Source organism: Trichosurus vulpecula, chromosome 2, assembly GCF_011100635.1.
Source record: "Trichosurus vulpecula isolate mTriVul1 chromosome 2, mTriVul1.pri, whole genome shotgun sequence".
Taxonomy (NCBI): Eukaryota; Metazoa; Chordata; class Mammalia; order Diprotodontia; family Phalangeridae; genus Trichosurus; species Trichosurus vulpecula.
The window spans coordinates 60,942,586-60,967,706 of record NC_050574.1 but is presented as its reverse complement, the minus strand read 5'-3'; the positions used below and the strand labels follow the sequence as shown (position 1 = coordinate 60,967,706).

Below are 25,121 nucleotides of genomic sequence, written 5' to 3'. Positions count from 1 at the left end.
TGCACATAGAGTTAAATTAAGGGGCTGGAGCAGAATCTATTATGCTTCAGTTGAAGTGAAAAAGGCAAATTAGTAATCACAATCTCAAAGCAAAAGGAAAAATTGTTGTTGTTGTTGTTGATTTAGCCGTGTCTGACTCTCTGTAATCCCACTTGGGGTTTTCTTGACAAAGATATTGCAGTGGTTTGCCATTTCCTTCTCCAGCTCATTTTACAGATGAGGAGATGACTGAAGCAAACAGGGTTAAGTGACTTGCCCAGTGTCACATGGCCAGTAAGTGTCTGAGGCCAGATTTGAACTCAGGTCTTCCTGATTCTGGGCCCAGCACTCTATCCACTGCACCACCTTGCTGCCCTAAAAGTAAAAATAAACCTAATTTTAAAAAGTTAAACAAAGAAACTACATTTTTGTTAAAAAGGTACCATAGACAAAGAATTAATATCAATACTACATATGTATGTATCAAATGTCGTAGCATCCAAATTCTTTTTTTAAAAATTTATTCAATATATTTAGTTTTCAGCACTGATTTTCACAAGAGTTTGAATTATGAATTTTCTCCCCTTTTCTACCCTTCTGCCCACTCCAAGAAGGCATATATTCTGGTTGCCCCATTCCCCAAGCATCCAAATTCTTAAAGGAAAAATTAAGTGAGGTACAAGAGGAAATAGTAAAACTGTACTAGTGGGGGACTTCAATTTACTCCTTTCAGACCTAGATAAATCCAACCACAAAATAAATAAGCAAGACGTTAAAGAGACAAGCAGAATTTTAGAAAATTTAGAAGTGATAGACCTCTGGAGAAAGATGAATGGGAATAGAAAAGAGTATACCTTTTTCTCAGCTGTACATGGTACCTTCACAAAAAGTGACGCTGTAATAGGGCATAAAAATTTCACAAATAAATACAAAAGAGTAGAAATATTAAATATACCCTTTTCAGACCATAATGCAATAAAAATTATATTCAATAAGGGCATTGGAAGCATAGATTAAAAATTAATTGGCAACTAAATAAGTTAATCCTAAAGAATGATTAAGTCAAAGACTAAATCATAGAAACAACCAACAGTTTCATTAAAGATGATGACAACAATGAGACATCATATCAAAATTTGTGGGATGCAGCAAAGCAGTGCTTAGGGAAATTTTTATATTTCTAAAGGCTTACATCAATAAAGGAGAGAAAGAACAGGTCAATGTATTGGGCATGCAGCAGCAACAACAAAAATAATAGAAGAATAAATTTAAAATCCTCAATTATACACCAAAATAGAAATCTTAAAAATTGAAGGAAAGATAAATAAATCGAAATTTTAAAAAACAACATCAAACTAATAAATAAAAGTAGGAACTTGTTTTATGGGGAAAAAACCAATAAAATAGATAAACTATTAGTTAATTTGATTTTTAAAAAAAGAAGAAAACCAAGTTACCAGTATCAAAAGTGAATGCACCACCAATGAAGATGAAATTAAAGCAATTATTAGGAGCTATTTTGCAACAAAAACTAAGTGAAGAGAATGACTATTAAAATTATAGCCCTGGAGTCAGGAGGATCTAAGTTCAAATCCAGCCTCAGACACATTTACTAGCTATGTGACTTTGGACAAGTCACTTAACCCCAATTGCCCTGCCTTCCCCCCTCCAAAAAAATTTATAAATTGCCCAGATTAACAGAAGAGGATATAAAATATTTAAATAGCTCTTAGAAAAATAAATTGAACAAGTCATAAATGAACTCCCTAAGAAAAAATCCCCAGTATCATCAGATGGATTTACAAGTGAATTCTACCAAACAATTAACTCCAATATTATATAAAGTATTTTAAAAAATAGGTAAAGGAGTTCTACTGCGACATAAATATGATCTTGATACTTATACTAGGGAAAGCATAAACCCATAAATAAACCCACACAAATCATATGCATTTCTATATGTTACCAACAAAATCCAGCAGGAAGACATAAATAGAGAAATTCTATTTAAAACAACTACAGAAAGATAAAAATATTTGGGAGTCTAGCTGCCAACAATACACACAGGAAATATGTGAACACAATTGCAAAACACTTCACACAAATAAAGACAAAACTAAAACATTAGAGGAATATTAATTGTTCAGAGGTAGGCCCAGCCAATATAATAAAAATGACAATACAATCTAAATTATTCTACTTATTTAGTGCCATAACAATCAAACTACCAAAACTTTATTTTATAGACCTAGAAAAAATAATAACAAAATTCATCTGGAATAACAAAAGGTCAAGAATATCAAGGAATTAAATGGAAAAAAAAGTGAAGGAAGGTGATTTAGCAGTACTAGATTTCAAACTATGTTACAAAGTGGTAATCATCAAAACATTCGGATACCGGATAAGATATAGGGAAGTTGATCAATGGAATAGATCAGGTACACAATATATAGAAGTGATAACTATACCACGGTAATCTAAAAATCTTACATTTGATATACTCAAAGATCCAAACTTTTGGGGCAAGAACTCACTATTTGGTAAATATTTCTGGGAAAACTAGAAAGCAGCTTGGTAAAAACTAGGTATAGGTCAACATCTAACATTATATACCAAAAAATAGTCAAAATAGGTGCGTGATTTAGACATGAAGGGTGATATCATAAAAAATTAGGGGAGTGGGGAAAATTTTACCTCTCAGATCTATGAATAAGAGAAGAATTTATGACCAAACCAGAGATATAGAGCATCATGGGAGATAAAATGGATACTCATGATTACATGAAATTCAAGGTTTTGCACAAACAAAACCAATGCACCCAAGATTAGAAGGAAAGCAGGAAAGGGAGGGAAAAATTCTACAGCAAGTTCTCTGATAAAGACCTCATTTTTCAAATATATAGGGAACTGAGTCAAATTTGTAAAAATAGGAGCCATTCCCAATTGATAAATGGTAAAAGAATATGAACTGGTAGTTTTCAGAAAAAATCAAAGTTATCTATAGTCATATGAAAAAATGCTCTAAATCACTATTAATGAGAGAAAAACAAATTACAACAACTCTGAAGTACAACTTCACACCTATCAGATTGGCTACCATGAAAGAAAAGGAAAATGACAAATGCTAGAGGGGATGTGGAAAAATTAGACATTAATGCACTGTTGGAGAAGTTGGGAACTGTTCCAACTACTTTGGAGAACAATTTGGAAACAAAAGAGGAAAGGACCTAGTTATACAAAAATATTTATAGCAGGTCTCTTTTTTTGTGGTGACAAAGAATTGGAAATTGAAGAATGGTTGAACAAATGTGGTATATTACTGTGATGGAATACTATTGTGTTGTAAGAAATGATGAAGAAGATGGTTTCAGAAAAACCTGGGCAACTTGTATGAACTGATGCAAAGTGAAGTGAGCAGGACCAATTGAACATTATTCACAGTAACAACAAAATTGTAATGATGATCAACTGTGAAAGACTTAGCTATTCTGATCAATACAAAGATCCAAGATACAGTTCTGAAGGACTCAAAGAAAAATGTTATTCACCTCCAGAGAGAGAATTAATGAACTCTGAGTGTAGACTGGAGTATATTTTCCTTCTTTATTTTCTTGACCTTTTTTCCAACATGGGTAATATAAAAATATGTTTTGCATGACTTCACATATATAATGGATATCATATTGCTTACCTTCTCAATGGGTGGAATAAAGGAGAGAATTTGGAACTCAAAATTTTAAAAGAATGTAAAAAAAAAAACCCCTAGTAGTCCAGTATTACCCACCTGCCCCCTGTGAATTTGATACTTTAATATTCAAATGATCACAAGAAAATATAAAATTTAATGTAAAAGTTCATCTTAGATAGACAGTCATCCCCCAAATGTCTGTAATTATAGCTATTCTGTCCTGTAAGTCTCCTAAAAAAATTTAATTGGAAACTAAACAACTTAATCCTAAAAAATGGGTGGGTCAAAGGAAAAATGATAGAAACAATCAATAGTTTCATCAAAGATAATGACAACAATAACATACCAAATTTGTGGGATGCAGTCAAACCACTATTTAGGAGAAAATTTCTATCTCTAAATGCTTACATCAATAAAAGACAGAAGGAGTGGATCAGTGAATTGGGCATGCAACTAAAAAAAAAACAAACAAACAACAACTAATAACTAGAAAACCAAAGTTACCTCCTCACCAATTAAATACCAAATTGGAAATCCTGAAAATTAAAGGACATAAGAACAATATTGAAAATTAAACAATTGAATTAATAAATAAAAGTAGAAGCTTTTGAAAAAAATAGACAAGCCATTAGTTGATTTAATTTTTAAAAAGAATTTTAAAAAGAAATATGTTACCAGCATCAAAAATGAAAAAGGCAAATTTACAACCAATGAAGAAGAAATAGAATCATTTAGTTCAAGGAGATGTGGAAAAATGAGACATAAATTCATTGTTAGTGGAGTAGTGAACAGATTCAACCATTCTGTAGAACAATTTGGAACTATTCCCAAAGGGCTATAAAACCATGCATATTCTTTGACCTAGCAGTACCATAACTAAGTCTATATTCCAAAGGAGATAAAAAACAAAAAAGAAAAGGACCTATAGAGAACAACTTGGAACTATGCCCAAAGGGCTATAAAAATGTGCAAACCCTTTGACCCAGCAATACCACTTCTAGGGCTGTATCCCAAAGAGAACACACAAGTAGGAAAGGGACCTGTATGTACAAAAATATTTTTAACAGCTCTTTTCGTGGTAGCAAAGAATTGGAAATCAAGGGGATGATCATCAATTGGGGAATGGCTAAACAAGTTGTGGTATATGAATGTAATGGAATACTGCTGTGCTATAAAAAATGGGGAATATATGGACTTCATAAAAACCCGGAAAGACCTACATGATATGATGCTGAGTGAGGGGAGCAGAACCAGGAGAACATTGTACACAACCACAGACATATTGCTTCTGCGATGACTAACTTTGATAGACTTGGCTCTTCTCAGCAATACAAGGTTCAAAGACAGCTCCAAAGGACTCATAATGGAAAGAGCTATCTACACCCAGAGAAAGATTTATGGAGTCTGAATGCAGAATGAGGCAAACTGTTTGCTCTCTTTTTTTTTCTTTTCTTTTTTGGTTTTGTTTCTTCTTTCTCATGATTCATTCCATTGGTCATAATTCTTCTTTGCAACTTGACTATTGTGTAAATAAGTTTAATGCGAACGTATATGTAGAACATATATAGGATTCCATGCCATCTTGCGGGGGAAGAGGAGGGAAGTGAGGGGAAGAAAATTTGGAACTCAAAAACTCATGGAACTGAGTGTTGTAAACTAAAAATAAAAAAAATCTAAAAAATTTTAAAAAAGAAAAGGACCTATATGTACAAAAATATTTATAGCAGCTTACTTCTTGGGGCAAAGAATTAGAAACTGAGGAGATGCCCATCAATTGGGAAATGGCCTACCAAGTTGTTGTATGTGATTATGATGGAATACTATTGTACTATAAGAAATGACAAGCAGGATGCTCTTGGAAAAACCTGGAAAGATTTGCATGGGCTGATGCAAAGTGAAATGTACTGTGTACAAAATAATAGCAATATTGTGTGATGATCAGCTGTGAATGACTTAGCTATTCTCAGCAATACAATGATCCAAGACAACTCTGAAGGACTTATGATGACAAATGCTATCCATTTCCAGAGAAAGAATTGATGTCATTGAATACAGTTTGAAGCATATTTTTTTAACTTTCTTTGTTTTTCTTGAGGTTTTTTTGCCTGTGTTTTCTTTCACAACATGACTATTATGGATATGTTTTGCATGACTACACATATATAACCTATATTGAACTGCTTGCCTTCTCAATGAGGGGAGTGTGGGGAAGGAAGATGGGAGAGAATGTGGAACTCAAAGTTTTAAAAACGAATGTTAAAAATTATTTTTACATGTAACTGGGGAAAAATAAAAATGAAATACTAAAAAAAGAAATAGAAGCATTTATTAGGAGCTATTTTGCCCAATTATATGCCAATAAAACTGACAATCTAAATAAAATAGATGAATATTTTAAAAAAATACAAATTGCCCAATGCAAATCTGTAACAAGAGGAGCCATTCCTCAACTGATAAATGGTCAAAGGATAAGAACAGATAATTTCAGAAGAAGAAATCAAAGTGATTTATAGTCATATAAAAAAGCTTTGAATCACAATTGATTAGAAAAATGTAAATTAAAACAACTTTTGGGGACAATTTCACAACTATCAGATTGGCTATGATGATAGAAAAGGAAAATGACAAATGCTAGAGAAGTTATGAAAAAATTGGGACCCTAATGCTCTGTTGGTGGAGCTGGGGAACTGATCCAACCAATCTGGAGAACAAGTTGGAACTATGCCCAAAGGGCTATAAAACTGCGTATGCCCTTTGACCCAACAATGCCATTATGAGCTCTGTATCTCAAAATTGAAGAAAAAAATAGATTAATAGAACAGGAAATAAAGTACTTAAATAATCCTAACCTAGAAAAAGAAATTGAACAAGACAAAAATGAACTTCAAGAGGGAAAAACTTCAGAACTAGATGGATTTACTAGGGAATTCTACAAAACATTTAAAGAATGAGTAATTCTAATACAACATAAACTGTTTGAAAAAAAAATAGGTAAAGAAGGGATTCCACCAAAATTCTTCTATGACACAAATATGGTCTTGATACCTAAACCAGGGAAAGTCAAAACAGAGAAAGAAAATGATAGACCAATTTACCTAATGATTATTGATGCAAACATTTTAAATAAAACATTAGCAAGGAGATTACAGCAATATATCACAAAGATCATACACTATGACCAGGCTGGGCTTATGCCAGGAATGCAGGACTGGCTCAATATTAGGAAAACTATAAACATAACTGACCATATTAATAACAAAACCAGCAAAAATAATTTCAATAGTAGTAGAAAAAAAACTTTTGACATACCCATTCCTGTTAGTTAAAAACAGTAGAAAGCATAGGAATAAACTGAGCTTCCCCTATAATGAAGAGTAGTTTCTATCTAAAACCAATAACTGTCTTGGGGATAAATTATAATCCCTTCCAATAAGATCAGGGTGAAGCAAAAATGTCCATTATTATCATTATTATTCAATATTGTAGAAATGCTAGCTATAGAAATAAGAAAAAGAAATTGAAGGACTAAGCAGAGGCAATGAGGAAAAAACACTATTATTTCTTGCAGATGATATGATGGGTTACTTAGATAAACCCTAGAAAATCAACTAAAACACTAATTGAAACAATGACTAACTTCAGTAAAGTTGCAGGATATAAAATAAACCCATACAAACCACCTCTATTTCTATACATTATCAAGAAGCCCCAGTAGGAAGAGATAGAAAGAGAAATCATTTAAAATAACTACAGACAGTATAAAAATACTCTGGAGTCTACCTACCAAGACACACACAGGAAAATATGAACACAATTGCAAAACACTTTACACACAAATCAAGTCTGACCTGAAAAATTGGTAGGCTGAGCCCATAAAAAATGACAATACTGGCTAAATTAATTTACTTATGCAGTGCCATACCAATTGAACTACCCAAGAATTACTTTATAGAGCTAGAAAAAAAAATCTTCAAGTTCATCTGGAGGAACAAAATGTCAAGAATATCAAGGGAATCAATGGAAAAAAATGGGAAGGAAGGGGGCCTAGAAGTACCACATCTAACTATACTATAGGGTGTTCCTAAAATCTGGACACATAGGCAAAAATGCATATTTTCAAGAAATGAATTGAATGAAATTTTCGCCAACAATTTATTTAATTGGACTATTAACAAATAACATCTTCAATATGATTTCCATCATTTGTGATGCAACAGTTGATGCATTTTGCAAGATTCGCTTGAGCTCAATGTAATCACTCCACATTGCCGTCAGTTTTAGCACATTCACTCTTTATGCATTCAATCAAGTGTGTTGCATTTGTGATTTTCATTGAGTACACCTTCTCCTTTAGCATACCCCAGAAAAAGAAGTCAAGGGGGCTAAGGTCTGTTAATATTCCAGTTATTTCAAAATATGTATTTTTTCTTGTGTGTCCAGACTTTAGGCACAAAGCTGTAATCAGCAAAGCAATTTGGTACTGGGTAAGAAAAGAACAGGTTAATCAAGGGAAGAGAGTAGGTATACAACATACAGAAACAAATGAGCACCATAATCTAGTGCTTGATAAACCCAAAGATCCCAGGTATTGGGGCTAGAACTCACCATTTGACCAAAAAAAAAAAACCCCTTAGGAAAAATGGAAAGTAGTCTAGCAGAAATTTAGATCCAGATCAATATCTCACACTATATATACCAGGACAAGCTCAAAATGGGTACAGGATTTATACATAAAAGGTAACAATCATAAGCAAATTAATGGAACATGAAAGAATTACCTGTAAAATCTATAGATAGGGGAAGAGTTCATGATCAAACAAGAGGTTTCCAGGAGGTAAAATGGATAATTTTGACTGTGTAAATTAAAAAGTTTTTGCACAACCAAACCAATAGTTAGAATTAGAAAGAAACTGGGAAAAAGTCTTCATGGCAAATTTCTCTGAAAAAAGTCTCATTTCTAAGGGAAGTAATTATTCCCCAATTGTCAAATGGTCAAAGAATAAAAATAGGCAGTTTTTAGAGGAAGAAATCCAAAGTAGCCATATGAAAATATTCAAAATCACTAAAAAGAAATGCAAATCAAAACAACTCTGAGGTACTACCTCACACACATAAGAGATTGGCAAAGTTGACAAAAAAGGGAAAATGAAGAATGTTGGTGGGGATGTGGAAAATGGGGACATAAATACACTGTTGGTAAAATTGTAAACTAGCTCAACCATTCTGGAAAGCAATTTGGAACCATGCCCCAAAAGTAATTAAATTGTGCATGTTCTTTAACCAAGCGATACTGATATTAGGTGTATTCTCAAAAAATAAAATTAAAGAGGGAAAGAACCCATACGTACAAAGATATTTGTAGCAGCTCTTTTTGAGGTGGCAAAGAATTGGAAACTGAGGGATGCCCCTCAATTGGGGAATGGCTGAACAAGTTGTGGTATATGAATGTGATGGAGTACTATTTGTGAGGTAAGAAATCATGTAGGAAAAAAACTTGGGACAACTTGTATGAACTGATGCAAAGTGAAGTGAGCCAGGGGACCAATTTATAAAATAATGACAATATTGTAAGGATAAGCAATTATGAAGACTTAGTACCTAATCAATACAATGGCTAACCACAACTCCAAAGAACTCATGAAGAAACACCTCCAGACAGAAAGCTGATGGACTCAGAGTACAGACTGATCCTTCTACTTCTTTTTCTTCCCTTATTTACTTATTTGTTTGTTTGTTTTCTGGAGGTGGCTAACACAGGAATTCGTTTTGCATAACTATATATATTCGTAGTGGGTTTTGGTTTTCTTGCCTTCTCAGTGGTTGGAGGAAGGGAAGGGGAGGGAGATAATTCAGAACGGAAAATAAAGCTGAATTTTGAAAAAGATACGCTAGCTCTTGGTGATTACTGAATGGGAATAAAAAGGAGTATACAAATTTCTTAGCTATATGGCACCTTTACAAAAATTGCTAGGGCATAAAAACTTCATAAATAAATGCTGAAAACAGAAATATTAATCACCTCTTACTAACCATAATGCAACAAAAATTATAATCAATAAAGGGTCTTTGAAAATGAATTCAAACTTAAATGGAGACTAAATAATTTAATCCTGGAGAACTGGTGATTCAAAGACAAACAAATCATGGAAACAATAGTTTATTTTATCAAAGGAAATTACAATGAGACAATTTGCCGAAACTTTTGGCACGCAGCAAAATCAATCCTGGGGGCAATTTCTGTCTCTAAACAGTAGATCAATTAGGCAACAAGCATTTATTAAACTATGCCAGGCACTGGGGAAAGAAAGGTAAAAAAACCAAGAAGTCCCTGATCTCAAGAAACTCCTAACAGAGGAGGCATTACACCAACCATTATGTATATATAAGATATCTACTGTGTAAATGGAAATAATCTCAAAGAGAAGGCCCTGGGGAGGAGTATAAGAGACAGACTAAGGCCTTTTGCAGACGGTGGGATTTTAGCTGAGCACTGAAGGAAACCATGGAAGTCAGGAGATGGAGATAAGAAGGGAGAGCATCTCAAGAAAGAAGAGCCAGTGACAAGGTGACTGCCAAGATGGCCGCCTTAAGTGGAAGTAGAATGCTCATCTCCCACGTATCTATTCCAGCAAAACAAGGAAAAACCTGGAAAGGTAAATTATGTGAGCAACTTCCAACTGGAGAACTACACAAAGAGTCAGCTGTCTCAGCCTGCCCTTCCCATCTGCTACACCTCAGCCCAACCAGCAAAGCCAGCGTCCTTGTAGGGCAGCCTCCTCCCATGCCCGGAGATGGCCTGGGACACAAATAGCCTGCAATGCTCAGTATCCAGAGGCAGGCAATAACGGATACCCTGAGAATACCCCAGGGTAATCAGAAAGCTCCAGGGTGGGACCTGGTAAGTCCCAAAGAGTAGCTGAGGGCAGTGACCAGCGTGGTATCTCACAGTCCATATCCTGAGACACCAGAGGAGGCTCTGAAGATCCAGAGTTCTGCAGTTCAAAGACTCAGAGAGGCCTAATCCTGGGAGATGGAGGTCTATGGTCCAGTGGATAGACCCCTAGCTGTGTGATCCTGGGCATGTGGTTTAAATTCTGTTTGTCTCAGTTTCCTTACTTGTAAAATGAGAATACCTTGCAGGTCTCAAATAAGATAATATCTGTAAAGTGCTTAGCATGTTGCCTGGTACATGGTAGGAGCTATATAAATGTTGATTCCTTTCCCTCTTGCATACCCTCATACCCTCCTCATCCTGGAGATTCTTAACCTCCTGCAATTATCATTCAAACCTCTGCACCCCCCCTCCCATCTTTTATTCCCAACCCCCTTAACCCAACCCTACCAATGTCCCGCTCTAAAGCTATTCCTGCCATCCACCGTTCTCCCTGGAATGCCTGCTCCATAAGCAACAAACTGGCTTTCATCTTAAATCTTTTTCTTTCTCACTCTTTCCACCTTCTGGGTCTCACTTGGCTGCTGCCTGACAACAAGGCCTCCCAGGCCTCCTTTTCCAGCACTGGACACATTTTCACTCACTCTCTCCAGGGAATACCTTGCTGTTCACTGCCTCTTTTCCTTTGAGGGTCACTCAATCAAGCTATAACACCTAATCAAAATTTGCCAGCTCTTGTTGGCCACTCTCTGGGACACTCTCCTTGGTCAATGAGTTCAGTGCATGGCTCAGAATCTTTTTCTCTTCAACTCTTGCCTTGTACTAGGGCACTTCAATGTATATACTGATACTCCTCCAAACACCCTAATCTCACAGTTCCTCAATTTGCTCATTTTGTAAGACCTATTTCCTCTATCTTACCTGTCACACACAAAGATGGTCATACCCTTGTTCTTTCCATCACCCACAAATGCACCACTGCCATGTTCATGAATTAAAAATTTCCTTTAGTTGATTAAAATCTATTGGGATTCCACTTCTCTCTCCGCCTTGCAACCCTAAACCCTGTTCTTCGTCCATGCTGTAACCTCCATTCCCTTCTTGTATTGTCAAGCTTGCCTCGCAAAACCTCAGCCTTGGATCACTCTCATCATCCACTGCCTTCGTTTCTACTGATACACTGGGGAATGAAGCTGGAGAAAATCATGAAATCAAGCTCACTGGGTTCAAATGTATGTTACATAACTTCAAGTGGGTGCTTCCTGCAACAAGACAATCCTTTTATACTTCCCTAATTCACTCACCATCCGACTTACCACAGTGACTCTTCCACATTTTTTTATACCTGTCATGGCTTCCCTACCCCTACCCTCTCAGCTGAGAACTTATATGCTGCTGAAAAAAATTGAGGTCACTCACTATAAGCTCCCTCTTCTGCCCTTCTTCATCTATCTCATATAATGAAGTGACCTTTCTCCTTGCCAGGGTAAACCTCTCATCCACAAGGGATCCCATGTCATCCCATCTTCTCCACAGACTGCTCCTATTATCCCTACTCTGTCACTTATCTTCAATCTCTCTGTGTCTACTGGTTGCTTCCCTACTGCCTACAAACATGTCTATGTCTTCCCCATACTAAAAAAAAACAAAATCCCACTTGATCCCTCCCTCCCTGCTATTGTCATATATCTCTTCTCCCCTTTGTGGCTAGCATTTACTTATCACCCCCTGAAAGGAAATCCAAAAGAAAACATCTCAGGGCCATCACAACCAAAATCCAGAACTTCCTCATGAAAGGAAAAAGGATACTACAAGCATCCAGAAAGAAGCAGTTCAAATACCAAGAAACCACAGTCAATTTCCCACAAGACTTAGTAGCTTCTACCAAACCTTAGAGGAGATCTTGGAATACAACATTCCAAAAGGTAAAAAAGATAGGTTTACAACCTAGAATAACTTATTTTGAGAAGCTGAGTATAATCCTACAGGGGAAAAATGAAGCTTTAACAGAATAGGACTTTCTGGCATCACTGGTGAAAAGGCCAGAGCCAAGTAAGAGCTTTGAAATACAAACACAAGAGTCCAGAGAAACTTAAAAAGGCAAACATATTTGAGGAGTTGGGAGATGTACAATGATGCAGTGATGACATTCTAATAAGGGGGGAAGAAACAAGCATCCCTTCAGAACTAGCTCATGGGGATAAATTAGTTTTGTTGTTCATATTCGAGGAAGGGAAAGAGAAATGATGACAAAAGGAGGAATATACTAGTAAGGAAAAGAGGAAGAGGATGGAACTTGCTATATCTCATAACTGAAGTGTGTGAGAAGAATATATAAACATGGAGGAATGAGTGGAAAGGATGGGTATTATATGAACTTTTATCTGAAACAAATGAGAGTTGGACACACACACACACATACACACACAATTTGAATTTGGTACAGAAATACATTAAACTCAATAGATAAATAAGCAATTGAGGTTGAGAGAGTTATAAAGAAGGATACTGCCAAGCAGATAATAGCCTCAATTGAAACAAAATTCCTGATCCTGAAGGAGGGAGGAAAAAAAAAAAGATCTACGGGGATGTGAAAGGAAACAAACATTATTATATAGTACCTACTATATGCCAGGCATTATGCTAAGTACTTTACAAATATTATCTCATTTGATCTTCACAACAACCCTGATAGGTGGGTGCTGTTATAAGCCCCATTTTACAGTTAAGGATATTGAAACAAAGGGTAGGTGACTTGCCCAGGGTAACATAGCTAGTAAGGCAGTAGAATTAAAAGGGGTTGGAAAGGTTTCTTGTAGAAGGTGGGATTTTAGTTGGAAATGAAAGGAAGACAGGGAGGTCAGTAATCAGAGCAGAGAAGAGCAGAACATTCCAGGCATAGGGGGACAACCAGAGAAAATGCCTACAGCCAAGAGACAGAGTGTCTTGTTTGTGAACAGTATCACTGATCAATAAATCCATATAAAGGAGTGTTAAGTAAGAAAATTGGAAAGGTTGGTGGGAGGGGTGTCTACTAGGTTATGAAGGGCTTTGAATGTCAAACAAAAGATTTTGCATTTGACCCTGGAGATGACAGGGAGCCACTGGAATTTACTGAGTAGGGGAATGACATGGGAATGAATTTCAGAAGGAAGCACAGAGAAGCCAGAGGGTTTTCAAAGTAAACTGTAGAATACATACTTTTTTTTTTTAAAGATAGGCAATATGAAATGGAGATTCATGGTTTCATTATATGTTCTGCTGTGCATATGGAATATTGTTTTGTATTTAAGTTCTAAATTTAAAAAGCAAATTTAAAGAGTTGGAAGTTGGAGTGCTGTGTCTGAAGAATATCAATTAGGCCAATATAGCTAGAATATAGAGTATGTAGAGGGGAAAAGTGCAAGAAAAATTGAAATGTAGGAAGGGACTAGGTTGTAAAGAGCTTTAAATGCCAAATTCTTTCATCAATAAAAGAGAGACTAGAAAAGCAACAAATCAACACCTACACCCCCAAGTAAACATCAAATTAAAATTCTAAAAATCAAAGAAAAGATTAATGGAATTGAAAGCAAAAAGCCCCATGAAATGTATAAATAAAAATAGAATCTGTTTTTTAAAGAAAAAACTAATAAAATAAATCACTAGTCTGATTTTTCAAAAGAAAGAAATCAAATTGCTAACATAAAATTTTTTTAAAAGAGAATTAAAAACAAATCAAGAGGAAATAAGGGAGATTATTAGAAACTGTTTTGCCTTATTATAGGACAACAAAACTGATAACTTAAATGAAATTTAAAGTGACATAAATGAATTCTCAACAATAACAACAACAAAACAGGACAAGACGAATTTTTAAGCAAATTCTATCAAACATTCAAAAATCCCAATAAATTCCAATCTTATATACTGCTTGTAAAAATAGAAAAGTAGAGATACTATGAAATTCTTTCTATGACACAAATATGGTCTTAATTCCTAAACCAGATCCAAAAAAAGCAGAGAAATAAAACTATAGATGCTTATGCAGTAATATTGAATAAAATACTAGGGAAAAGATTACAGCAATATATTAAAAAGATTATATACTATGACTCAATTTCATTCCTACCAGGAATGCAGGATTAGTTCAACATTAGGAAAACTATAAATATAGTAGACCATATTAATACAAAAATAAAAATCCCTTTTATTGCTAGAGATATAGAAAAGCCTTTTGAAAAATACACCACCATTTCTCAAAAAACAAAAACAAATTTCCCCAAAACTCTAAATATCATAGGAATGAATGAATCTTGTCTTAATATGGTAAATAAAATTTATCCAAAATCAAATGGCCAGCATTAAGTATAATGGAGGCCATTATGTATGGACATATAGGCCTTTCCAATAATAGCAGGGATAAAGCATAGATATCCATGATCACTACTATTATTTTATATAGTGATAGAAATGCTGTAAGTAGCATTAAAAAAGAAATTGATGGAATGAGCAGAGGCAAAGAGGAAACAAAATTATAATTTATTGTAAATGATATAACAGTCTAAACAGAGATTCAATTAAAAGTTAATAGAAACAGCAGCTTCCTCAAAGTAAAAAGATAAAAAAAAGACACATAAATCATCATTTTGTTGTCTATTACTTACAAAACCCAGGGAGAAGAGAAAGAAATTACATTCAAAATAACTGCCAAATATATAAAATATTGGGGAGCCCACCTACCATGACACATAGAGACTATATGACTACAAGTACAAAATACTCTTTATAGAAATGATGAATTGAAGAGAAATTAATTGTTCATGGTTAGGACATGCCACTATAATAACAATACTCCATAAATTTACTTATTCAATACATACAAATAAAATTATCAAAAGGTTACATTGTAGAGTGAGAAAATTGGAGAAATAGAAGATCAGGAATCTCAAGGAGAATAATGAAAAAAGTGGGAAGGAAGAGGACCTAGTAGTATCATATTTCAAACTATATTATAAAGCAACAAAGATCAAAACTATCCAATACTGGTTAAAAAATAGATTTCAGTGAAACAGATTAGATACTTGATGTCTAGAAACATACAAACTAGTATAGTGTTTGATAAACCCTCAAACTCCAATAACTGGAGAAAGGCACTATTAGACAAAAACTATGGGGAAACTTAGAAAATGGCCTGAAATTAGTGTTGACACCAACAATTTGCACCATAAAATACCACAAAAAGTTCCTAGTTAATAAATACATGACCTAGATATAAAAGGTCACATCATAAACAAAATATAGGAGCAGGAAAGGAGATACCTTTCACAGCTATGGATAAGGGAAACTTCTTGACCAAAGGAAGGATGGAGAGGATCATAAAATAAAATGAACAACCCTAATAGATAAAATTGAAAACCTTCTGCATAAACAAAATCAATGAGGTTAAAATGAGACGGCAGTTAAACGGGGAGAAAAAAATCTTTGCAGCAAGTTTCTCTGATAAAAGTTTGATATCTAAAATATGAGACCTGATTTAAATATCTAAGAACAAGAATCATTCTTCAATAGATAAATGGTCAAAAGATATGAACAATCAATTCTCAAAATAAAAAAGCCACTAGTAACTACATGGGGAAAAAATGAGCAAATGCACTGAGAAATACAAATTAAAACTCAGAGATTCCATCCAACTTGCATCCACCAGACTTGTTGAAGGGGCTCTGGGAAGACAGATGCCCCAAAGCACTCCCAGTGGAGCTGCGAATTGGTCCGGCCATTCTGGGAAGTAATTTGGAACTACACATCCTCCAAATAATCAACTGATGCCTACTCTTTGGCCCAGCAATACCACTTCGAGGTATGTGCCCTAAAGAGATCAGACAGAATAAAGGATCCATATGTACAAAAATATTTATAGCAGCACTTTTTGTTGAGGCAAAGAATTGGAAACTAAGGAAATGACCACCAACTGGGGAATGGCTGAACAAATTATGGCATATGAATACAATGGAATATTACTGTGCTGCAAGAAATGATGAAAGGGATGGATTCAGAAAAACCAGGGAAGACTTGTATGAACTAACTGATGTGGTGAAGTGAACAGAACCAAGAGAACAATTTCTGTTACAACACTGTAAAGGACACTTTGAAAGACTCAAGAACTTTGCTCAATGCAAAGAACAATCACAACTGCAGACGACCAATGATGAAACATGTTATCCACCTCTCATGGGGAGGTAATGGACCCAAGATGTAAAAGGAGACATACATTTTTGGACACAATCACTGTATGGATTTTTGTTGCTAGACCATGCTTAACTTGTTTAGAAGTCGGGACGGTTCGATGGATGGGAAATTATTGATAGTGATGCCTCATCACCCCACCCCCCCAAAAAAGAAAGTCATTGAAGCAATTCAAATAAATGCACAGAAGAAAGCAGGTCTGAGGGAAACATAGACAAGCAGGCAGCTTGGAAACTAGCAAGTTAAATTTATTATATAAAGAAAACAAGATATAATAGAGATCTATGGTTTCATATATGAACCTGTGTTTCTGTTCTTCTGATCTGAGAATGCTCAATCTTAACTGATTCTGTGGGCCCGGGCAAATCACTTAATCTCTACCTGTCTCAGTTTTCTCACCCGCAAAATGGAGATTATAATAGCACCTACCTCCCAGGTTTGTGTGAGGATCAAGTAATATTTGTAGAGTTTATTAGCACAGTGCCCGGCACATAGTAGGTGCTATAGAAATTTTGATTATTATGTTCATGGACGGCGAGGTGGTACAGTGGATTGATGCCAGGCCTGAAGTCAGAAGATTCAGCTTCCTGTGTTCAAATCTAGCCTCAGACACTTACTAGCTGTGACTCCAGGCATGCCACTTCACTCAGTTTCCTCTTCTGTAAAATGAGCTGGAGAAGAAAATGGCGGACTCCAAGATCTTTGCCAAGAAAACCTCAGATGGGGTCATGGAGAATTGGACACAACTGAACAACAATTATGCGCATGCGTGCTGGTCAAGTTCAGTTAGACTACAATTATTTTTAAAATATTAAACACCTACTACGTGCACTACAGGGCACTGGGCTTGGGACTAGAAACGCAAAGACCAAAATGAAAAGCCTTTCCTGCCTTTTCAGAGCTTACATCTCACCAGGGGATGAAAACAAGTAAATCATACAGGACAATTTGAGAAGACTAATGACTTGGGGATTGGGAGGGCTTCCTGTAGGAGGTGGCTGAACATCAGCTGAACCTTGGAGGAAGTCAAGGATTCCGAGAGGCCCCAAATGAGCAGAGTGCAATCCTGGCATGGGTGGGAGGGTGAGGACATTTGTCCCAAAGCATGGAGACAGAATGCCCTCCCTCAAGCTTACTCTCTACAAGGGATACATTTACAAAAACAAATGCAAGATGATTTGAGACACAGCACTAACAACTAGGAGGTTCACCTGAATTGAACCTTGATATAAACTAAGGCAAAGGTAAAGAGGCACATCCTAGGCATATGGGACAGGCTAGGCAAAGGCAGGAAAGACCAAGCTGACTTAAGGCAATAATGTCAAGGAGGCTGGAATCAAGTGTGGGAAGAGGATGTCTGGGGTCTGAATGTGAAGTAAAGGCCAGGCTTGGAAGGGTTTTCCTTCCCTAAACCCTAGAACATTTACCTATAGAGGCGATCATGTAGAATCAAACAATGCTTGATTTGGAAGGGGTGAGTCTTAAGACCAGAGAATGCCATTCATTCATTCCCTCATCATTTAAACTTCTTGCCAGCCTGGGGAGATGGAACCCCAGATTCCCATCCTTGCAGACAGAGCTTGCACTTTCATCTGGGGCAGATATGAGGCTGGGGTGGGGGGCCAGCCAGATGTGCAGATTCTTCAGATTATGTATCAAGAAATTAGACATCACTTTTGGAAGGGCTGGGGGTACTGGCACAATCTTCAGAGGCAGCACCTAAGTTGGTCCTTGGGAGGTACAGGGGGCAGGAGCAAAGACAAAGACCAAAAATAACAAGATCAGAATGGGTTAGTCCTGACTGGCCAGAGAATCTTAGCCAAGTCATGTGAGATATAGGTTGGAACAATTTAGTTGGCAATAGTAAAGGTCCAATCACACCGGTGCTTTAGGGGCAGATCATAGAACGGACAAACTAGATGGCATCTCAAGGCCTTGGCAAACAGATAGCTTTGAGAAATGAAAGAAAAGAACTGGATAGACGTCAGCAGAAGAATACATGCTAAATTGAAGGGTGCAATTCTTTTTTTAAAGGCTGGGTGAAGTGATAAGTGGGGCTAAGTGAAGGTGATTTGCATGTTATCTGGGGTGACTGTAATACATCCAGGGGCAGAGGTCTAGCAGGTGGCTGCACATACAAGACATAAGCACAGAAACTGAGGGCACGATCCAAACTCAGACACTACCTATAGAGAGGTGATAAAGCCTTAAGAGATGAGAATGATCAGAGAGGGTACAACTGAGGAACGATGACTTGACAGAAACTTGAGAAACATTGTAAGGGATGGAGAAGAGGAACCAACAAGAGGCAGAGAAGTCAGACCTGAAGATACAATCTCCCCCTTATCTTACCTGCGAGAAGGTTCTCCTATCACCCGAGGTCCAATCACCTCAAGTCATGAAAACATAACTGAAAGACCTAACAACTCGGATGTCACCTCCAAATCACCAAATCCTTTCTCCAGTATTCCAACAGAATCTGGAAAGGCTATGGCAACAACTTAAACCAACTGGCTCATTTTTGGTGGAGAATCCAACAACCAGAGTAGGGAAGCGAACTGGCACTAGAAGGAAGAGCTCCAGATTCTCCAACCTGGTGTACTTTCCAGGATAACAAGCTGTTTTTAGTCATATTAGGTAGAGTTGAAGTAGGGGCAGTCAGATGTGGGATTTGAACTAGATCCTCTGGATTTGAATCTAATGCTCTACTCACTAAAGCGCCATTTTATGCTGAACATGAACTGTCCACACTAATATTCTAAACAAAGTATTAATTAACTTAGGAATTACACCCTAGAGAATCAACACCATGAATGATGGAAGAGACGACAGTGCTTACCTCAGGAAGCTGAAAACCACTGCTGAGACATTTGATTACCAAACCTGAATTCCACAGGATATAGAAACATATTTAAGAACAGTCCAAGCCAAACTGTATCCAGCTTTATTAAAGATACTTTTCATAAACAATCATGGTAATTCAGGCAGGACATGGGCTACGACCGGCAACAACAACTACTTTCAAACTCCCCTCCTCCATGGACTACCAAAAACATAAAGTCACTATAAAACCCAATGAAGAGTCTTTATTTTATACTTTAAACAGGGAAAGTTTAGAGTGAGGGTGGACACTTTCACATTGAGCGTATGTTGTTTAACAACTTTTCACGAGCCTACCCTGACTTTGAGGAAATGAAATGAAAACTGCAGAATTCTTAATTGGAAAAGATCCCCAATATGAAAGGAACTTCGGCTCTTTTGGGGAGGCCTCGTCAGTGCCATAATTCAAGTCCAGATCACCTGAAAGATTGGTATCCAACACAATTGATTTGGGGGTAGGGGAAAAGAGGGAAATACGGGCAGGTCCTGATAGGCCCCTGGGTTTGGAGGAGTCAAGTTGATGCTTATGGCAGACAGGGAAGAAGTACAAATTTTTGAAGTTATCCACTCCTACCCTCACTGGACAGGCTGAGGGTATCAGTGTTCATAGCTATGTATCTTGTGTGTGTGTGTGTGTGTGTGTGTGTCAGGGAACCTCCTCTTGGTATTCAAGAGAAGTCCTCTCAAAAACTAGGAGGGGAAGAAATCCCCACCCATTTCAACCCAGCTTCTGAGACATCCTATCTGTAACATCTGCCCCATCCCCCCAAAACAACAACAAAGCTTTCTGTGTGCTAACAACATAGCTTAAAAAAAAAGTAAAACAAAATTCTGCATTTTTATAAAACTTGATAAAAAATAGTATTTCAAACTGTACAGTCACCAGAAGTACACAGTTATCAAAAATTCACACAATTCACTTGGCATCTCCTGCACCTTCAGCTTTCTGTGCCTGAAAGAAAAAGAAAATGGTTATTAATAGCATGAATGGGTATGACAGGCAGCCAGGCTCACTGAAGATCTGAGTAAGAGTTCTGTCTAAGCACTAACTCACTGTATGTCCCTGGGCAGATTCCCTGCTCTTGTCTCATGAATTGGTCCAACTCTATGACAGGAATTGTTCATTACCTCCCTCACAGGGCTACTGTGAAAAAAAGTACTTTGCAAATGATAAAAAGCCCTACATATCTATTTGTGAACAACTGACTAATCATGAATCTTGCCTGAAACTCTCTATTCCTTTCAGCATGTTTCTTCTTCCCTCCCATGACCAGGTTTTCAATTTTTAGTTAAGAAGCATTGTTAGGTACTTTAAGGACTGACTGTTGTTATGTAAAATTCAATTAAGGGTTACTATGTGACCTTGGGCAAATCAGTCACAGAGCTATCAGGAACCTTCAAGATCTAGTCTACTCCCCCCATTTTAGAGATGAGGAAAACTAAGGGTCAAAAAAGGAAAGTGTGCCTTGCCCAAGGCCTCACAGGCTGTAATTCCCCTCTCCGGGCTTCAGTTTCCTCATCTGTAAAATGTTGTTAGACTAGATGTTATTTGACGTCCTTTCTGGCTCTTAACATTTTTACCATTTTATGAGTGGTGCTTCTGGAGTGGAGGGCAAAAATTTACGAGGTGCATGCAATATTCTCAGCAGTCTTTGGGACAACTGGCAACACATGGCAGTGAAGGAGCAAATTTCTTATTGCAACTTAAAACGTCAGTTCAGTGAATTCCTGCTTTAAAACGGGCAGAAGGAAAAACTGCATTAACTGGAGGATACACAAATGTTCAGATCCCAATGAGATTATGCTGTTGCCATTAAATGCAATAGACAGTCTCTGCGGTCAGTAACTGGCTGAATGAACAAGACTTTACCTGGTCTGTTTTGGCATCTCCATTCTCTGCAGGGTTGTTCCCATCCTTACCGGAGTCAGCCTTTCCCTTTTTCCCTTTGGGTAATTTTTCTCCCTTCTAGTGAGAAAACAAAGATTTTTGGTACCACTCATTCACAATTCACAGAATGTTAGAAAAAACACACCCATGATAAGAACTGAGGACTAGGATTCTACAGAAGGCACTTAATCTTTTGTTACATTTCACTACAGCACAATAAAGCATATACAGATGCACTGTGAGAGAACATGGTCCAAAAGTTCTATTCTTTCCTGGTTCTGTGACCCAAGACAAGTGGATCAAATGAGGGTAATACCTAGCAGGATATAATTGTCAGGCATTGTAAGTGCATCTGTCACCTGCCTTCTTTAGACTATAAGCTCCATCAAGGCAGCTCTGGCCCCATTTATCTTTGTTAACTCTCCTAGCACAATGCCCATATGCCTTAAGTGTTGAGTTGAAAATATAAACATTCAAATTGCAATATATTATCACAGTGGTGCATAAATGAATCAAATCTAATCAAATAATCCTGGTCAAGGTTTTGTTGAAAATTCTGCTTAAAGAAAACTTCATTAGGAAACCAGTTTTACAAAAGATGTTAAGAACATGGGGAACCTCTGTGAATCTGGCCTCTCTAGGCCTCAAGTTTCATGTGGAAAATGAAAAAGTTGGACTAGACCTTGAAAGTTGCTTTCATTTCTAATATTCCCTAATTTCCTTTCCTCCCTCCCCAACAGACCCACCGACTTACCTTTGCAGGTGCTTTTTTGGGTTTGGGTTCTGGCTTCGGAGGAGCAGGTTTCTAATTTCAAAATGGGAAGAAAAACAGGTCTAAAATTAAATTCTAAACTCTAGACGATGAACAACAACTCAGAACTACCAAGTTGTAGCTTTCCTCTGAAACCTCTGGGCTCCCTTGAAATTCCCCAACCAACTTTGTTTCAGATTATCCTCCTTTAAAGGCCCAAAGGAAGGAGGGGCTAGTGTGGCGGACAAGTCCGCAAAGGCCAGTTTGAGCAGCAGCTCAAGGGATCCCCATGAAGAGGAGCGCCATCTCAACCAACGACTTCTAAGTTACAGCCAAGTAAGCTTCGTTTCTTATCTACTCTCGTCTTTCAGGAACGAGAAAAGAAAAGGGACTTACAGCAGATAACCGTGCCGATCTCCTCTGTGGCTAGCAAAGAGAAGTGAAGAGAGTTAAGTGTGAGGTGGGAAATGAGAAAACCGCACACGGACCAACGCGCAGAAACGCAGCCGATCCTCTCCAGCCCACGCTGTCCGAGCCTCTCACAGTGACCTTCGGGAGGGGAGGAGGAGCCCGTCCAACAGGTCCGGGGCACTCACTGAGCGGCCCGGCCCGGCCGTCCCCTCCCCCCACCCCCGGGGAGGGGGAGGAGACAAACTTACTTCGTCCTTAACCTTGGTCTTGTCTCCCTTAGCATCTCCTTCAGCCTGTTGAAAGAGGGCGGGGAGAGGCCGTTAGTGGGGGGAAGGGGCTTCCGCTGCAGGAAGGGCCCGAGGACCGCCGCCTCCGCCGGGAGAGCCGCCAGGGTTGGGTGCCTCCACGAGAGGCAGAAGCAACAGCTGCAGATGGTGCAAATAACCCCCTTCCTCCTCCTCCCCCCGCCCCCGCCGGGGGGAGGGGCCCTGGGTGCCCGTTTCCATGGCACCCGTCGGGCGCTGGAGCGCGCGCGCAGAGCGGCTGGCGCCGGGGGAGGGGAGGGGATGGAAAGAGAGAATAATAAACCTCCGGCGCGCGCCGGCGTGGGGCTCGGGCGCGGGCCAGGGGGGCGTGGGCGGCCTCCGCTCCGTGCGTCCCACTCCGGCTCCGCCGCGCCGAGGGGCGGGGCGCGGGCACGTGGTGCAAGCCCCGCCTCCGCAGGGGGACGGTTGGCCCCGCCCCTCCCTTCCCCGCCGCGCGGCGGTTTTTTGGCGGCAGCGCGTCCTTCCCCTTCCCCCGCCCCCTCTCGTTCCCCTCCCCGCTCCCCACTCTCCCTCTCCCCCCTCCCCATTCCATCTCGCCCCGCGCGCGCCTCGGCTTTCCCGCCCTTTGGGTTTGAATTGCCTGCCCGGAGGGGAGGGGGCTAGGCGCGCGGGGTCGGGCGGGCCCTTGAGACCGGCGGGAGGAGGATGACAGGCCCCGGGGGGGGGGGGGGGAGCAGGATCAACAGCCGCCAACATGGCTCCTCCCGCCGCCGCCGCCGCGGCCCCTCCAATATGGCCCCTGCCGCCCGCAGGCGCCGGAGCCCCGGGAGCGAGGAGAGGCCACGCTCCGCCCGGCCCCGCGGCCTCCTGCCCCGGGGCTGCCCGCTCGCCCCCAGCAGCCCTAGGGAAGGCGGCGGCGGGGACGGCTCCGTGGCCGAGCCGGGCCCCCGCGCCACGTACCTTTCTCTTGGGCATGGTGGTGACGGTGGAGGGGCGGGAGCGGCGACAGCAGTGGAGTCTAGGCGCGGGTTGCAGCGGCGGCAGCGGCCGGTCCAGGGATCGCTCCCGTCTCCTCTTCCTCACACTGCTTGGGCTCCGGGGGGGTTTATAAAGTTTTTATAGCGCTGGGAGCCCCGGACCGGTTAGAACCGGATTTCACCTCCCGCCGCCGTTCATTGGCCCAGCTGGGGTCACGTGGGCGGGGTTTAAACTCACCTCCTCGGAGGGGATGGGGCGAAATTGGAGGGGGGAGCGCGAGGCGACTGCGCGCGGTGGGGGCGGGGGGCACCAGGCAGACCAGGGAGGCGCGCGCTAAATACGAGGCGCAAGAGGGGTGGGCTTGGACTCCCGCCTAAGCCTGGGTTTTGCAAACTCTTAAGTTCCTTCCACCTTATGCAACCGAACTACTTCGTTTTCAAGCAATACTCAGAGTACATTCCGGCTTCCCCCCCCCACCCCGCCCCCTGCCAGGGGGCCCCAGGGGTGGGGGTTGCGAGTCTCCTCCGAAGGCAGCGGTTCGTTGCGCGCAGCTTGGCAGCGCCCAAGCCACCAGCCTGCGCTGCTCTGGCTGCTCCGCATGCACACAGCGCCGAGGCGGGGAAAGAACCAAGTGGGGGATACAGCTTGGCGCAGCCGGACGTGCAGCTCTCGGAGCCGCCGCTCCGCGGACATCTCCCAGACAACTTACCTGGAGGCTGGTCTTTCCCCCAGCAGAGTGGGGTTCCGGGCTGGGCGGAACCGTAGTATTCGGGTGACGTGGGACCCGGCAAGTAAGCCAGATGGGAGCTGTCCTTTCAGCACCCTCCTTCACGCCCAGCGGCCGCCCCACGAACAGCCCCCCACCCTCTAGGGTAGCCCCTCTAATCACTCTCGCCCTGCAGAATACAGGACTGAAGGCAAAAAACCTGCCACACTCTGAGCAAAACTACCCCAGGCTGTCCCAATAGCTCCAGTCTACGCAGGCACAGCAAAAATGATCGGTAGCCTCTCTTCTCATACACCCAGCCGTTTTTTTTTTTAAAACCTATCCTAAAAACAAAGAAGAGTTACAGGGGACCCAGGGGACTAGAGAGCAAACAGGCAAACGGGCTGTAAAGGGAAAGAGAAAAGGGCGTTTTCCCTGCTCCCACCGACACTCCACA

At 39.7% G+C, this 25,121-nt stretch overlaps 1 protein-coding gene across 1 annotated transcript; it reads right to left on the bottom strand.

Annotated features, from left to right (window-relative positions):
- Window positions 1-19,705: 19,705 nt before the first annotated feature.
- Window positions 19,706-24,166, bottom strand: HMGN2 (high mobility group nucleosomal binding domain 2). The gene is made up of 6 exons (XM_036745699.1): window positions 23,941-24,166; window positions 22,963-23,007; window positions 22,700-22,729; window positions 22,307-22,357; window positions 21,535-21,630; window positions 19,706-20,616 (listed from the first exon to the last, which is right to left on the bottom strand). The coding sequence occupies exons 1-6, from the start codon at window positions 23,953-23,955 to the stop codon at window positions 20,581-20,583; spliced, it is 273 nt and encodes a 90-aa protein (XP_036601594.1). The 5' UTR covers window positions 23,956-24,166; the 3' UTR covers window positions 19,706-20,580.
- Window positions 24,167-25,121: the final 955 nt, after the last annotated feature.